The sequence below is a fragment of the Aspergillus mulundensis genome (genome assembly GCF_003369625.1).
Source record: "Aspergillus mulundensis strain DSM 5745 chromosome Unknown scaffold_11, whole genome shotgun sequence".
Taxonomy (NCBI): Eukaryota; Fungi; Ascomycota; class Eurotiomycetes; order Eurotiales; family Aspergillaceae; genus Aspergillus; species Aspergillus mulundensis.
The window spans coordinates 842409-859393 of record NW_020797899.1 but is presented as its reverse complement, the minus strand read 5'-3'; the positions used below and the strand labels follow the sequence as shown (position 1 = coordinate 859393).

Below are 16985 nucleotides of genomic sequence, written 5' to 3'. Positions count from 1 at the left end.
GTCGTCTCTTCCAAGCTTCGACGTGAGAATGGCCGACAGTGGAGCATGTGTTCCCTCGCCCAACCTCCCGGACCTAGGCTCTCTACATGCGTCACTGTCCTCTCTCCCGGACACCACCACCTCAGTCGCCACGACCCCCTCCCTGTCGACCTCGATTCCCGCCATAAGCGCAAGCATCTCCGGCTTCCCACGCCTTTCTACCCATCTTCCCCCGCCGCCGGTGTTGTCCCTTTCGATCCCTACAACCATGGTGGGGTGGATCGGTTGGGTGTTTTCCCTGGTTTTCCAGACCATTCCAAGTATTCTATACTGGATAATCACCTTCTCGACCATCACGTTGCCAACATGGCTGTTCACACTCTTTTCTATGAGCTTGACGTTTACGATGAATTTCACTACATTGTAAGAGCTACTGCCCCTACGCGTTCAACAATTGTCCCGCGGAAGTAGTTGCTGACATGCGATTGAAACACCTTTAGACTATTGATCGTGCTGGGCCTAGTCTCGACCATCAGTTGGTTCATCCGCTATCGGTTCCTGAATATGTACAGTCGCCTTCCCCCGGAGCCTCAGCGCAAGGAACCGCAAATCGATTTGTTCCCCGATGTACAGGAGGGCGACTCGAAGCCGGGATTGGCCAATTACTTAGATGAATTTCTAAGCGCGATCAAAGTCTTCGGATATCTCGAGAGACCCGTTTTCCACGAGTTGACACGCACAATGCAAACTAAGAAGTTGATTGCGGGCGAGACCCTCCAACTTGAGGAAGAGAAAGGGTTTTGCCTAGTCGTGGATGGGTTAGTACAGATATTCGTCAAATCCATGCGGGGTGGAAAGCACAACCTGAATAGCGAGGTCTTTGAGGTGTCTTCCGACGAGGAGGATCAAGCTCGAGATGGGAGACAAGGGTATCAGCTGCTCACGGAAGTGAAGAATGGCGCCTCCATGTCATCCTTGTTCTCAATACTATCCTTATTCACCGAGGACATCCGATTGAGGGCGAGTGAGGACTCGCAGTCAAGTATGTCCAGCGTTCAGCCAAGTCCCGCCCGGGTGCCCGTGCCGTTTATGGATAGCCCAGGTGGCAAGCTAAATGGATCGCCTATGGGGGTTTCCAAGCATCAAGAGGATGATAGCTCAACCATTAATGGTGACGGGGAATCCCTACCTCCGGTGCCGCCCCTGAATCTAGGAGAAAGCCGTACCTCGTTTTACCGCCACAACGGCCGCTCGACTTCGGAACGGGTGCATGGGAACCGCAGGAAATCAGTTCACCCCGACATCGTGGCACGAGCAATGGTAGACACAACCATCGCGATTATTCCTGCTAGTGCTTTCCGACGCTTGACGCGGCTCTACCCTAGAGCAACTGCCCATATCGTCCAGGTGATTCTTACCCGACTTCAGAGAGTTACATTCGCAACGGCCCACTCCTATCTTGGCCTCACGGATGAGGTCCTCGGAATTGAGAAGCAGATGACCAGGTTCACAACATATGACTTGCCAAATGATATACGCGGATCAGCTCTAGATCGGCTGAAAGACAAATTCCTCAAAGAGAAGGACCGTCTGGGTTCCGAAGAGGTGACCAGAGGGATTGCACTACACAACCCTTATGCCGGCAGAAGACGTCGGTCGAGCAGTTTCATGAGAAAAGAGGCTGCTCTCAAAGCCAAGTTGCCGACGGCAAGGCGACCTATTTCCTTTGTAAACTCGGAAAGGTCTCCCAGTGAGCGCGACACAGCTGGAGTTAGTCCTGGGGACTTACTCTCCACCATTCAGCTCTCTAGGTTTGGGCCTAGGCATGAGCAGTTTACTACCACTCCGAGACTCCATTCCCCACTAACCGAGAAAGAACACTCGCCTCTCCGTCGTTCCTCACTCCAGAGAAAGGATTCAGTCGACGAAGATACCCTATTCCGCGAGTCGATTTTAGACTGTATCATGAATGGCATCGGTTTGACACCCCGCTCACACGATGCGCTTCGAAAAGGGAGTCATTCTGGCGAATCCCCAAAGTTAGTCTCGTATGATTCACGTCGCCAAAAAGCTGTTTTCAGCAACAATGCGTTTGGCTTTATGGATGCCTATGAAGGGTCTGGGGATGCCGAAACCGAGTCCATGATGTCAATGTCCGTCACGAGTGCTGGTGGTACATCACCGATTGTTAATCTCAGGGAAGAGCTACTCAACGACATAGAGATCGTCTACTTTCCTAGAGGCTCAGTCCTAGTGGAACAGGGTGAACGACATCCGGGTCTCTATTATGTGATCGACGGCTTCCTAGACGTGGGAGTCCAGGTTAATGACACGGGGGAGGATCTTGTCGGGACGTCCAGGCCGGGCCATGCGCAACCTGAGGAGGAACCATTCCCAACGTTGAAACGAACACAGACGGCTACATCACGCGTCGCCACTACTGCAGCTCCCGCCAATGAATATAAGCGCAAAAGACCTTCTCGGAAGTCTCTTTACATGATTAAACCTGGAGGAATGCAGGGATATGTTGGCGCCATGGCTTCCTACCGCTCTTATACCGACGTCGTGGCTAAGACGGATGTCTACGTTGGATTCCTTCCGCGCGCGTCCCTAGAGAGACTGGCTGAGCGGTATCCAATTGCTCTATTAACTTTAGCAAAGAGACTGACAGGCCTTCTTCCGCGCCTCCTCCTCCATATCGATTTCGCCTTGGAGTGGGTGCAGGTGAATGCCGGCCAAGTCATCTATCACCAGGGTGACGAGAGTGATGCTATCTATATCACTCTAAACGGCCGTCTTCGGTCAATTCATGAAGGAAAGGCAGGCAAAATGACCGTGGTCGGCGAACATGGACAAGGGGAAAGTGTGGGCGAGTTGGAAGTCATGACGGAATCGACACGGCCCGCCACATTGCACGCCATACGAGATACCGAGCTGGCGAAGTTCCCTCGGTCCCTTTTCAACAGCCTTGCGCAGGAGCACACTGGGATAACCATCCAGGTCTCCAAGCTCATTGCTCAGCGAATGCGAGATTTGGTCGAAAATCCCATGACAGAGCAAGGCGAGCCTGGCAATACAGGTAGTGTCAAGACTGCAACATCAACTCTCAACCTGCGTACAGTTGGCATTCTTCCCATAACCACTGGCGTTCCAGTCGTGGAATTCGGCAATCGGCTACTGAATGCTCTCCAACAAATCGGGGTCACCGACGGTGTAACATCCTTGAACCAAGCGGCTATTCTGAACCACCTTGGGCGGCACGCTTTTAGCAGGATGGGAAAGCTTAAGCTTTCGCAGTATCTAGCCGACTTGGAGGAAAAGTATGGGATGGTTCTATACATTGCTGACACCAACGTGAACTCACCATGGACGCAGACGTGCATTAGCCAGGCGGACTGTATCCTCTTGGTAGGTCTTGCGGAGTCTTCTCCAAACGTGGGCGAGTATGAGAGGTTTCTACTCGGTATGAAGACTACAGCACGGAAAGAGCTCGTCTTGTTACATGCGGACAGATACTGCCCCCCTGGAGTTACACGCAAGTGGCTCAAAAACCGTGTGTGGATTAATGGAGGGCACCACCATATTCAAATGGCTTTTAGACTAACAGCTGAGCCGTCGCATCCTCAAACGAAACGACTTGGCACGGTACTCAAACAAAGAGTTCAGATTCTGCAGGCCGAGATTCAGAAATATACCTCTCGTCGCATTCGACAGACGCCGCTTTACTCGGCCCAGACACCATTTAAAGGTGATTTTCACCGCTTGGCACGTCGCCTCTGTGGCAGGGCCGTTGGTCTTGTTCTCGGAGGTGGTGGTGCAAGAGGTATCGCTCACGTGGGTGTCATCAAAGCTCTCGAGGAGGCTGGAATTCCAGTTGACATTGTTGGTGGGACATCAATCGGTGCCTTTATTGGCGGGTTATATGCCAGAGATGCAGATGTAGTTCCAATGTACGGCCGAGCAAAGAAGTTCGCCGGCCGCATGGGAAGTATGTGGCGATTTGCCTTGGATCTAACCTACCCGTCCGTGTCGTACACCACCGGCCATGAGTTCAACCGCGGTATCTTCAAGACTTTCGGGGATAGCCAGATCGAAGATTTCTGGCTCGAGTTCTATTGCAATACGACCAACATCAGCCGATCCCGGGCTGAGTACCACTCTTCTGGCTATGTCTGGCGTTACGTGCGCGCGTCAATGTCATTGGCAGGTCTTCTTCCGCCCATTTGTGATGAGGGAAGCATGCTTCTCGATGGTGGCTACATCGATAACCTCACCGTAGCCCACATGAAGACACTGGGCGCAGACGTGATTTTCGCAATCGATGTTGGCTCCATCGACGACAATACTCCTCAAGGCTATGGCGACTCCCTATCAGGCATGTGGTCAGTCGTCAACCGTTGGAATCCGTTCTCGTCCGTCCCAAATCCCCCAACCCTATCAGAAATCCAGGCACGCCTAGCGTACGTCTCGTCTATTGATAATCTCGAACGGGCCAAGAACATCCCCGGCTGTCTCTACATGCGCCCTCCAATCGATCGGTATGGAACTCTTGAGTTCGGCAATTTTGATGAAATCTACCAGGTTGGTTATGTCTATGGTAAGGAATTCCTGCAGAAACTCAAGAGCCAGGGATCTCTGCCACTTCCGGAGGAAACGGAAGAGAAGAAGAAGCTTCAGCGTACCCTCGCACCTCGACGTGCCAGCATCTAAGCTAGCGGCTCTCATCACGAAGTTACGGACTCGGTGTTATCGGCGCTCGGTATTTTGAGCCAATATGTGTGATTTGTTAGAGATAGCGTGCTTGATAATGTAACATACATATACTATGATTTGTAAGATGAGTATACGTAGGTAGCTCCATACCTATTGCTGTTTCCTTAACCTCCCCTATCGTGCCATTCAAGCCTACGCTAAACCCACTCTTCAGCTATACCACCTCTTGTTCTCCTCCCCTTGACTCACCCCGTAACTGGGCGCGTGCTCAGCTCAGGTTTTGCCAAATGAGCAAAAAATTTGGAAGAAGAAAAATTAAAAAACAGATGGTCCCGGAGGGGATCGAACCCTCGACCTTGGCGTTTACCCGATGTTTAATCAGATATTAGCACCACGCGCTAACCAGCTGAGCCACGGAACCAACTTGTTGTTGCGGTTGTTTGTCTTCTACACCATATTCCGTAATTGTAGTTCTCTGGTACTCACACCGTACGTAGGGCTTAGACCCAGCAAGTGCATATATTTCGTTGCTGCCCTGAACCAAGCTTTATACGGAGTACCTATCTTATCATCAGGTGTTATTCCACTTCACAGAAGAGTTGATCCCTTCTTGACACTAACAACAAACATCTGCCAGCTCCTCTGTAGCGATGCTTAAAACTTGAACCTGCAATCCACAGATCCAAGCCATGGACCTTGAAGGACAATGATGCCACCAATATGCGCCACCTGATCTGTATGATGCTTGCATACTTCTGATCAGTGAGATCATACAGTGTCAGATGTAGATCTTGCGGCGGTGGCAGTGCCCGTGCAGCGATCGAGTCCCCGGCGGCGCCAAGCCTCGTGAAGCTTCGTGTCCAGCTCGGCTGATGACGACATCATTTCCCCCATCTCCTTTATTTTTATCACCGGCCCTCAAAGCGACGTCTTTCGAACTCTCTCTTTTTCCAGATCTGCGCTACATATCTAAGCTTAAATTAGGCCGTGGAACAGTCATTGAGCAGATGGCTTCCTCCGCCCAGAGCGGCTCCCATAACAACTTCTATGCAGACTACGTCATTCAGTATAGCTATGCCGGTGTGGGTGAGAACAATGTTGTCGCAAGGACAATGAGTACATGCTGACCCGATCAGATCCGACGAGGGCTTCCGAAGAGCTAGAGCTCTTGCTCCGGAAACTATGGGAGGTGGGATTGCAGGCGGAGGTGAGGCCGGGCGAGGACTCGAATCTGCTTGTGTTTGTCCGGGCGTCGAGGAAAAAGAGCCTGCAGCGCGCTCTCTACCAGTCACGGTATGTGCTAGTACAGTTGCTCACTTCAGTATTGTTCTAATATTGCCGCATAGCATTCGCGATTGGCTGCATGGCGTCCGCAATTCCGAGCCCGAGGACGAATCCTCCGCCGAACCGCAGACGGAATCCGAGCGACTGCGCATCATTTACCATATGATCACGCTTGAGCATAACGCGGGTGGTGCTGGTATTACCCCTAAGCATGGCCACTGGAAGAATGTGCTGGCGGTCTTTCCGCTCCACGACGAGGAGAAGAACAAGGAATACTTGGCGGATTGGAGCAAGAAGACTTTCTTGTCGGAGGAAGATCTTGATCAGATAAGGGGTAAATTCGGGGAGAGCGTACGTGTCCTAGCCCGTCGTCAGTCGGGCTGAGCTAATACGTTGCAGGTCGGCTTTTACTTTGCGTTCCTGCAATCTTACTTCAAATTTCTGCTGTTCCCTGCGACCTTCGGATTCTCTTGCTGGCTGCTGCTTGGGTCTTTCTCTATAATTTACACTGTGGTTAACTGTTTGTGGGGCGTCATATTCATTGAATACTGGAAGCGGCAAGAAGAGGACCTAAGCTGCCGATGGCAGACTAAGGGTGTCTCTGTTGTACGCTCCAAGAGGCGGGAATTCAAGCCGGAGACAGAGGTATATGACCAGGTTACTGGCGAAACACGGGGGGTCTTCCCGGCGACGACCCGGTTGCAACGGCAGCTCCTCCAAGTCCCTTTTGCTTTGGTGGCCTTGATTGCTCTAGGGGCCATCATTGCAACATGCTTTGCGATTGAGATATTCATATCTGAAGTCTATACTGGGCCGCTCAAGTCTTATTTGGTGAGAAAACCGATCGCAAGCTTTCTATGGTGTGCTGATTTTCTAGGTTTTTATCCCGACTATCCTGCTCTCCGCCCTCATCCCGACTATGAGTGGAGTACTTGTTCAGGTAGCGACGAAGCTTAATGACTACGAAAACTACGAAACCCAGACCGCGTACGACACAGCGCTGACGCAGAAGATCTTCGTGATCAACTTCATTACATCGTACCTCCCGATCCTCTTAACAGCCTTTGTATATATACCGTTCGCGAGCTTGATCGTCCCCCATCTCGATGTCTTTCATTTGACCGTCCGGCCTTTCGTGTCGAAAGAAAAGGCAACGACCGCACACGAGAACTTCACCATTAACCCCGACAGGCTGCGGAAGCAAGTCATCTACTTCACTGTCACGGCCCAGGTGGTTGGGTTTGCGATGGAGACCATTGTGCCATTCTTGAAGCAACGTTTCGCTCGCGAATACAAGGAGTACAAGAAGAAGAAGTATGGGCGTGTCAATTCTGGCCTGGAGGGTGAGAAGCACAAGGAGCCGCAGCACTCGTATGACGACCACGAAGACGAAGTCCAATTCCTCACCCGGGTCCGCAAAGAGGCCGACCTTGATGACTACAACGTTACCGACGACCTGCGCGAGATGTGCATCCAATTCGGCTACTTGGCCCTATTCTCTCCAGTCTGGCCGCTAGTCCCGGTATCCTTCCTTATCAACAACTGGGTTGAGCTCCGGTCCGACTTCTTCAAGATCATTGTCGAGTGCAAGAGACCCACTCCCATCCGCGTGGATACCATCGGACCCTGGTTGGACACCCTGGGATTCCTCTCTTGGGTTGGAAGCATAACCAGTGCAGCACTGGTTTACATGTTTAACACAAGCACCAACGGGCCAAACGGCGAGCCCTCAGCCATTAAGGGATGGGCGCTGCTTCTGACTATCTTCTTCGCGGAGCACCTTTACCTCATCGTCCGCTATGTCGTGCAAGCCACGATTGCCAAGTTCGAGCCGCACAACGTCCGCCGCGAGAAGACGGAGCAGTATATGCTTCGCAAGCGGTACCTGGAGTCGACCCTTGGCGCGCGCAGCAGCGACGAAGAGGAGGACGTCACAGCCAAGGACGAGTCCATGGAGCTATCCGATATAACGCGCAAGTCGCTTGAGGACGACGCGCGCACTTGGTCGAAGCATGATACGGTTGCCGAGGAGCGGTTCTGGATGCGACAGAAGGGGTGGCGCGAGAGTGCCCGGGTGGGGGCTTCGATCATCGAAAGCCAGGCGGAGCCGGATACGAAGAAGCAGCAGTAGTGCAGTGCATGGCGAATGTTAAGTTCTTGATTGAAAAGGTGTCATTTTTCTTTGAGATGGGGTTGTCTTGAGGCCGTTGTCGTGAGGCCGTTATCTTTATGCATGTTATTTGTTCTAGCCATTTTTACATATTTCTAATTCAAGCATTATGTATATCTGAACCGCTGGGCCCATTCTGGACGGTTATTGTCTGAATGGGCAGCCATAGCAATGATCCATGAGTCCTGATCGCGGAGGACAGTCTCATCTATCTGATTGATCACACCCTCCTCTTCCCATCTACGGCTGCAGACAGGACATGCTACTTGACGGATGGTGTGTACTCGAGCACATTGTAATCTGAAAGTCACTAGAAGCGCAGTTTAACGGCCTTGTGGTGACCAGCAAATGTTTCGGGGTCTCTGCAGGGTTGCAGGAAGAAAAACCATCATCTGTCGAATCAAAAATGCCTTACAGAATAAAAGCAAAAAGGTTGATTCGTGGTTTCTTTCACCCAACCTACATCTTCCAAGCCGGAGCAGCAATAGTGGACCTAGGATGGAGCCCTAGTAAACATCGTTCTCCCTATGGCCAAAATAAATAGGAGCCACCACCCTGCGTCCCCTTTTCAAAAATACGCTGAGTCTCCTCCCTCCGTCTCGCCTTGTCTTCACTTCCCCATCCCGTCCCTCTTTACACCTTCTCCAGCCCAAGTCTCCCAATTCGAACCGCCTCAACCCAGAATGACACCTCCCATCGTCAAAGTCTATGCAATCGGCCTAAGGGCATGTCGTATATCTCACGCGTCTCACTGCCTGATCAACTTCCCGGAGATGAATATGGACCTGGAGATGTACCAGGACAACTGGGTCTAGTTTGACGGACCTCGGACTTTGTTTACCATGCCCACCTCTTTACGCATGACATGGAATGGACTATGGAGAGGCTTTCGCCGGCCACTAGGCCTTGTGCCTACGCAGTTCATTTGCCTCCGCGAAAGTGGCACCGTTGATTATCTGAGAAGAAGTGTGGTGATCGTCATTGATTACGAATGTGATATGATAGGATGTCCTTTTAGTTGACCTGCGGAGGGGATCGACTAGGTCGACTTTTGCCATTGCTGACATCAAGCGCGGACTGGTTGATGCTTTGCTGCAGTGTATGGTCTCCATCAATCAGGATACTTGGACGGGGCCAGGCCTGGAGGAGTTGGGCATTGCTCCACGAATAGTCGTTGCTGCCACAGTGTTGGGGGTGGTAGATGGTCGGAGCCAGCTAGCATTTGTCCAGGCTAGAAGATGCAAGCGGCTCTAGAAGACAGGGAACTCACAACCAGAACAGGTAGGGCCCTGCCGTTCAGCCCTTCTGCACTCTCGTCACCTACAGAGAGGGCAACTAGGGCTATGGTGTCTTATCTTATCTGCTTCTTATCTTATCGCTCTGCCGCACTAGCCCGCCTTCACTCACCGCTCTGATCTGCCACCCCGTCTCTGGCAGTTCCCGAGTTTCTTTTGCTTGACACCTCAAACAGCGCCCTCCCGATAGCACAACCCCAGCCCAGCTGGATTGTCTACGTCTGTCTAGCCGCCATGTCATCTCCGTTCCATCGCCGCCCCTTTCCTGATTACCTCCTCGCATCTCCACTTGCCGCCTTCCTCTACCCCCTCCACCACCTGCTGCTGCGGCTCCGCGGTCCTCCCCGATTGCCTCCCCCAGACGCCCGTCCGATTCGAGTGGTTTGCATCTCCGATACACACAGCTTGCAATGGGCCGACGTCCCCGACGGCGACCTCCTGATCCACGCTGGGGATCTGTGCAATGATGGTAGCGCTCGGGAGATCCAAGCGGCTGTTGACTGGCTGCGCAAGCTTCCCCATCCACACAAGGTTGTCATTTGCGGCAATCACGACAGCTATTTCGATATCCGGTCGAGACTACCCCAAGATCGCGATCAGTCATTTGCCGCTATCTCTTCATCCACAGCTTCCCTCCGCTCTGTTGACGACTTCGATTCCCCGCACTGCATCGACTGGGCCGACATCCACTATCTTCAACACTCCTCTGTCACTATAACCTTTCCTCCCACACCTCAAAATACTTCCCCCTCTGCCGCTCTATTGGCCTCCCGGCCTCGTTCACTTACGATTTATGGTGCGCCCCAAATACCCGCCATTGTGCCGTTTGGCCCAGAACACGCATTCGCATACCCCGCCCATCATGACGCTTGGTCAGGAACCATCCCCGCAAACACCGATATCCTAGTTACCCACACTCCTCCGCAATCCCATCTCGATTTATCTCCAGTCTATTCCACCGGCTGTCCATTCCTCTTGTCAGAGTCCTGGCGCGTTCGGCCCGCGCTGCATGTTTTCGGACACGTCCATGCTGCGTACGGTCGGGAGCCTGTCTACTGGGATGACGCCCAGAAGGCATGGGAACGCATCTGCACTTCTCGTCGACCCCGGGCGCCGGGGTCGCGCTTCAACTCTATTTTTGGACTCCTGCGCGATCTATTCGATGTCTCCGGTTGGGTTGACGCCGCCCGGGTGCTGACATATGGCGTGCTAGGGGTTGTATGGGCCAAAGTCTGGGGCGGCGAGAATCGGGGTGGATGGATGGTGAATGCTGCATGCATGTACCGCGATTCAGGCCGGCTGGGCAATAAGCCACAAGTGGTAGTTTTGTAGCATCTCTCTGCATCATCGCCGCAGATGTATATACGCGTACGGACTGACACAGTCAAAGAGACTACTGACGGGACGCTATACGGAGGAATCACGCATGTCTGAAGAACATCGTCTCAGCCAGTCTGCTCTACGTCACTGTTTGAGTCAGTATACCGGATGCAGTCCGTCAGGATATCCTCCGTACTCCGTACTTCCCCAATGCAATCCCCAGTCTCCAGCCAGTCCACCCCCAAGGCCAGTCCACGCGATTTCAACCCCAAATCAAGCCTTCCACGAGCCACCACCACCACCACGACCACCACCTACCACCGCCATCATCACCACCACACAGCTCGGGCTCGTGCTCCAAGCCCTCTTTATTCAAAGGGAACCACAACCCAGAAAAATCTAGGTAAATGACGTCGATCGCATCTACTCCGTAGTAGTCTGATCACCGCGCAGAAAGTCCCGCAGACTCCACAGGGTCCACCTCCAACTCCGGCTCTGGGCCCACGCCACAGTCCACGCTTGCCAGTCGTGGCCCAATAATGCGCGAACTGCAAATAATGACTCTCTTTTTGAAGTGATATCTCATTATTCTCGGCGCGGGCTTGTTTCTGTTAAGATTGTTAGCGCCTTGGCTCGCGTATGGTATGCACAGCACAGCAGGAGTAGTCCACACAGCAGTAGACTAGTAATCTGGCCTGGCTTTGACTTTACCGTATGGTAGTCCTGGGTGACGGAGAATTACTCGTAGTTTGTCTAGTCTGTGAATGTACCTACTTACGGAGTACACTGCACCCCGTGAAAATAGTTGCCTTTACCTTGTTTCGTATCCAATGTGCCTTGAGTGCACCGGGAGTGGAAATGTAGTGGTGGTGCTAAATGCTCGTGGGGTGTTGTTGGCATTCATATATTGTTGCATATGGCTGGTGCCTCGACCGCTTTTTGCACAGGCAGAGGACGTCGTCTTAATGGAGCTTGGAGAGCCTCGAGACCAATGACATTGATAAAATCAATGAGCTGGACTAGAGCTACTCCGTAGACTAGAGCCAAGAGTCAAGAGTCAAGACTCAAGGGTAAGACACCTGCAGCCTGCTTGACGCTTGTACCGTCCGACTGCCGATCTGTTACAGACGACGGGCACGGCAGAGTCCTCGACGTCGGGATCCTTCTGGAGTATCAGACTTCTGTCTATAAGGAGCACTGTTTTTCCAGATATCCTGCAGTTTTTTTTTTTTTTTTTTTTTTTTTTTTTTTTTTTTTCACGGTCGGAGATATCACTGGCACCTGTCACTCTCGACACCATAAGGACTGTATGCTACCCCGGGTGTTCTGGTCCTGGCTGGAGATACGGTGAGAGATTGATTGAGACATCTCATCTCATCTCATCCCCTCCCACTGCCTCCACCAAGTCCCGGGCCCCCTCGGGGACCGAGTAAACTGGAGAAATTGGAGATTAGATGCATGGGTGGGCCGTTTCCTCGTGTCATATTATTCAACAGTAGTAGTGATCCAGTCTCCGAGTAGGAATCGTGACCCGGAGTCCGACCGAAAAGGACAACAGACGAATATTTCATGGCAGAGATAATGACGGCGCTTGCTGTCAGGAGGGCAGGCGATCATATGCCATATGCCATGGCTGAATAGAGGCGAGAGATACGCTCTGTCACTAGTTCCAAGCAATGACGTCCGTGGGTGACCGGGCGGCGGAAGAGGCGTCGGGAACGGCTTCCCGAATAACTCCCGAACGCTGCAGCTGGGCCGATGGATGCCGAAGCTGCCAAGGCCAGGTGGACTGGGCAGGCTATACGAGCGCACGCACGGAGTCTGAGTAGTACTAGACAGAACGAGTCAGTTGATACTACTTGGTTGTGAGATCCAGCTGCTAGCGCTGTGTTTTGAACCGTCAACGTGGGCGACAGATGCCGATGCCGCGCAAGGGGTTATAAGATAGGAAAGGAATGACACGGCGATGATGAATGCAGAGCGCAGAACTCGGGCCAGTTACTCTTCAGGAATCCCGGTCGAAAAATCTTGTCGCGAAGCTTGATGTCATGGTGGATCCTAGCACGATGCTTAGCCCACAGCTTCGATGCTTGCGAATCGACGTCGGTCTCCACCCTCGCTGAAATTTGGTATGGGCAATCGCTGCACGCACCGCCGTGGGGAGCTGGATACACTTGGGACCCCTCTGGCGCTGATGGCTAACATCGTTGGACGGAATCGGTCTCGTCGCCACACCCACTCTGCACCGTGTGCATCTTATTGGCATGTTGTCGCGCCGTGGAACTGCAATGCGCTGGTTCCTTGCCTCGAGGTTGAGGGCAGCCTGGCGGAGGCTCGCCTCCCCCGTGTTAGGGCTCGAGGGCTCGCTCGTATGGAGATGTAGAAATACCCCGTCTCGCCCACCCCTTGATTCTCCGCGTCTGGAGTTCCTGGTGTTTTCTCCTCCTCCTTACCTGTTTATTCACTCCTTTGTGTCCTTCCCCAGGATAAACCGGCTGTATCTGGGAAGACGGTCCTTACTATTCGATCTGGCGCGGCTCTCATCCTTACCATCATCATGGCACCGAATTTTGCGGGGTTGTCCGGCAGGAAACTGTCGCTGACTATCTCGACTGTTGCCACTATGGGGTTCTTGTTGTTCGGATATGACCGTAAGTTCTGGTCGCTGATCCTTGATGAATGAAGAGGCTAACGGTGCTGAAGAGGGTGTTATGTCCGGTATCATCAGTGACGAGGCGTTTAACAATGTATTCACGGCCACAAAAGGCGATTCAACAATGCAAGCGCTCGTGACGGCCGTTTACGAACTCGGCTGTCTGGCGGGAGCTATCTATGCGTTGGTGTTTGGGGATCGCATGGGACGACGGTGGATGATCTTCACTGGCGCTATTGTCATGATCGTCGGTGTGATCATCCAGGTCACCTCCTTCGTGGGCCACATCCCCCTGCTGCAGTTCTTCTTCGGTCGTGTCATTACCGGTATTGGCAACGGCATGAACACGTAAGTTCAGATTCCCTGATCTTCTGATGGACTGACCTAACGTGCATAGCTCCACCATTCCTACCTACCAGGCTGAGTGTTCCAAGACCAGCAACCGTGGTCTCCTCATCTGTATTGAAGGTGGCATCATTGCCATCGGCACTGCGATTGCCTACTGGATCGACTTCGGTGCGCACTACGGCCCTGACGACCTGGTCTGGCGTTTCCCCATCGCCTTCCAGATCTTGTTTGGTCTCATCATCGTCGTCGGCATGTGGTTCCTTCCCGACTCGCCCCGCTACCTCATTTCCAAGGACCGCATCGAAGAAGGCGAATACGTCCTTGCCGCCCTGGCCGGCTGCGAAGTCCACGACCGCGAGACCCAGGTTCAGAAACAGCTCACTCTCGAGTCACTCCGGGCCTCTGGCGCTCTCGGCCAAAAGACTAGCTTCCGCGATCTCCTGACTGGTGGACCTAGTCAGCACTTGCGCCGCATGCTCGTTGGCTCTTCGTCCCAGGTCTTCCAACAACTCGGCGGTTGCAACGCCGTCATTTACTACCTCCCTGTCCTGCTGAAGTCCAACTTGCACCAGGACAACGACATGGCTCTCTTGATTGGCGGTATCAACATGATCGTGTACGCCATTTTCGCCACCTTCTCTTGGTTCTTCATTGAGCGAATCGGACGCCGCAAGCTGTTCCTCGGTGGCTCTTTCGTCCAAACCATCGCCATGGTGATCACTTTCGCCTGCTTGATCCCCGGCGACGAGGAAACATCCAAGGGCGCTGTTTTCGGTCTGTTCCTGTACATGGCCGCCTTTGGTGCCACTTGGCTGCCCCTCCCCTGGTTGTATCCAGCTGAGCTGTCCCCCGTGCGCACGCGAGCCAAGGCCAACGCCGTGTCCACCTGCAACAACTGGCTGTTCAACTTTGCTGTCGTGATGTTCACGCCTGTAATGGTCGACGCCATCGGGTGGGGTACATATCTGTTCTTCGCTGCCTGGAACGCCCTTTTCATTCCCGTCATCTGGTTCTTCTACCCCGAGACCGCAAACCGCAGTCTCGAAGAGATCGATCTTATTTTCGCAAAGGGATACCACGAGAACATCAGTTATGTCCGTGCCTCGCACGAGCTGCCCAAGCTGTCCGACGACGAGATCGAGGCCGAGGCTGCTAAGTACAATTATACGCCCGAGACCGAGGCCGAGGTCGAGAAGGGGCATGTCTCGCCTACTGGTAGTACCAGTGAGGATGCAGGACCTCGTGCTTAAACTCGCACTCTACCTCGGGTACCTCGACACAAGGTGCCTACCAAACCTGGAACCCGCATGACGTACTTGGTGGGTGCCAACGAACGTCGGATGATGTTCTTCTGCTTCACTGTTTATGATTTGTACAGTCGCTAGGGTTTGATGCGCTGTGGATGGATGACTTTTTTTGCTTTCTTTCGTATACCCCAGAGTCCCAAACCCGTGGATCGGTGCGATTATTTTTTGTTCTTAGAGTATATACCGTGTCTTGGACGATTGAAATTCAACCTAGATGTATCTTCAGTATCTGCAAATAAGCGAAGTTGTTATTTCAACAAGAACACATTACCTAGTCTTGGCTGCCCCCCAGCTGAAAATGGCCTGGCAAAGCAGTCTCGTTTCGATTCCAGCTGCTGGCGGGGAAGCCACAGCCACAATCATGAGGTGATTCGTAGCCAACTCATCGGGTCTGTCCATCCATTGGTTCTGAATGGTCGAGAGAAGGTTTTCTGCATCGACTCCATGCACGATCGGCGATGCACTGCGTTGGGATCGTGGCTGGCGAGCTGCGCATACGTGCAGGGATGAAGATGGCAGCAAGGGGACCAAGCGGACGAACACCTGATTGCCTGCGCTGCGATCGGCTGATCGCTTTCTTTCAGGTTTCAGCCTCTCGTTTCGTCACTTGCTCTTCAGCCCCCTCCCCCGCCTCCGCTCTTTGGTTTCCTTTTCTTCTCCTTACGCTCCTTGAATATTAGTCTTCTCGCTTCTTACTATCGTTTACTTTTCGACATTTTTTCTCTTGTTGCCGCTGGATCATGCAAATCCAGCTCCCCCGCCCCGCCTAACCCCACCATGAGCTCCTCCCTCGAGGCCAAGATCGTTGTCCTCGGCGCTCAAGGTACCCCAAGCCACGTCTTCCTAACAATGTTCTCGGAATCCAAGCTGACAAACCCTCTGAAGGCGTCGGCAAAACCTCCCTCGTGCAGCGGTACGTCAAAAACGCCTTCAACGCATCCGCCACAACTTCCACCGTCGGCGCCTCGTTCGTCACAAAGCGCGTGCTCGACAGTACGTCGGACACGCTCGTGCGGCTGCAGATCTGGGACACGGCCGGCCAGGAGCGCTTCCGGAGCATATCGCGGCTGTACTACCGGGGCGCGAACGCCTGCCTGCTGTGCTACGACATCACCGACGAGTCCAGCTTCAACGAGATGACGGGCTGGCTGCACGAGCTGAAGCGGAACCTGGCGTCCGACGACGAACCCCTCGTCATCCACGTTGTCGGCACAAAGAGCGATATCGTGGCGGATGACCCCGGGCGCCGGCGCGTGCCATTTGAGAGGACGATCGCATACATCGCAGAGCAGCTGTATCCGAGCCGTGCGTCGACGCCGCCGCCGACTGCGACGCCGGTTATGACGCCGGGATATGCGCGGTCATCGGGTGCGACGATCGGGGTGGGGATGGGGGTGGACAGTAAACGGAACAGCGGGTTCTGGGGTCAGGATATCGGGTGGGACTGTTGCCATGAGATCAGTGCCAAGGACGGCGAGGGCGTCGAGGAGGTGTTTCGGGTGATTGCGCGGAAGCTGGTGGAGCAGCGGAATCGACGCGACATGTACGCGGGTGGTGTTTTGTCGCCCGGGGGTGGTCCCTTTACGCCGCTGGACGCGGGTCCGTCTTCTGCGGGGGCTGGGGTTGGAGGTGTTGATGGGGGAGGCAGTTTCCGGCTTGGAATGGGCGATAAGAGACGGAGTTGGCTTATGTTTCCGCCGAGCAGTGCTGGCGATGACGGGGAAGAGGCGGTGGAGGTTGTACAGCGGAGGGGGCGATGTTGTTGATCAGGTTATTGGCTGCATTAGATGCGTTCTTTATGTTTCTTCGGCAGGCAGCGTGAGTTGGTTGGGTTGGCGTTGTGATATACGGAGTACGATGTTTGTATATAGGGTGCTGGCACCCAGACACGACATGATGGCCAAGATATGTAGTTA

The 16985-nt window shown here is 53.4% G+C and overlaps 5 protein-coding genes across 5 annotated transcripts; all 5 read left to right on the top strand.

Annotated features, from left to right (window-relative positions):
* Window positions 1-345: 345 nt before the first annotated feature.
* On the top strand, window positions 346-4689 carry nte1 (lysophospholipase; the record flags this gene model as incomplete). Its single annotated transcript, XM_026751191.1, has 4 exons — window positions 346-402; window positions 480-514; window positions 552-797; window positions 852-4689. 4 exons carry the CDS (start codon window positions 346-348, stop codon window positions 4687-4689), a joined length of 4176 nt encoding a protein of 1391 aa, XP_026600277.1.
* Window positions 4690-5699: 1010 nt separating this feature from the next.
* DSM5745_09174 (anoctamin family protein) lies at window positions 5700-8107 on the top strand (the record flags this gene model as incomplete). The annotated part of the gene is made up of 4 exons (XM_026751190.1): window positions 5700-5758; window positions 5829-6327; window positions 6376-6807; window positions 6854-8107. The coding sequence occupies 4 exons, from the start codon at window positions 5700-5702 to the stop codon at window positions 8105-8107; spliced, it is 2244 nt and encodes a 747-aa protein (XP_026600276.1).
* A 1568-nt stretch (window positions 8108-9675) lies between these two features.
* Window positions 9676-10773, top strand: DSM5745_09173 (metallophosphatase domain-containing protein; the record flags this gene model as incomplete). Its single annotated transcript, XM_026751189.1, has 1 exon — window positions 9676-10773. The coding sequence occupies one exon, from the start codon at window positions 9676-9678 to the stop codon at window positions 10771-10773; it is 1098 nt and encodes a 365-aa protein (XP_026600275.1).
* A 2545-nt stretch (window positions 10774-13318) lies between these two features.
* DSM5745_09172 (putative MFS monosaccharide transporter) lies at window positions 13319-15012 on the top strand (the record flags this gene model as incomplete). The annotated part of the gene is made up of 3 exons (XM_026751188.1): window positions 13319-13412; window positions 13465-13762; window positions 13812-15012. 3 exons carry the CDS (start codon window positions 13319-13321, stop codon window positions 15010-15012), a joined length of 1593 nt encoding a protein of 530 aa, XP_026600274.1.
* Window positions 15013-15846: 834 nt separating this feature from the next.
* On the top strand, window positions 15847-16835 carry DSM5745_09171 (Rab family GTPase; the record flags this gene model as incomplete). The annotated part of the gene is made up of 2 exons (XM_026751187.1): window positions 15847-15892; window positions 15955-16835. 2 exons carry the CDS (start codon window positions 15847-15849, stop codon window positions 16833-16835), a joined length of 927 nt encoding a protein of 308 aa, XP_026600273.1.
* Between the last annotated feature and the right edge of the window lie 150 nt (window positions 16836-16985).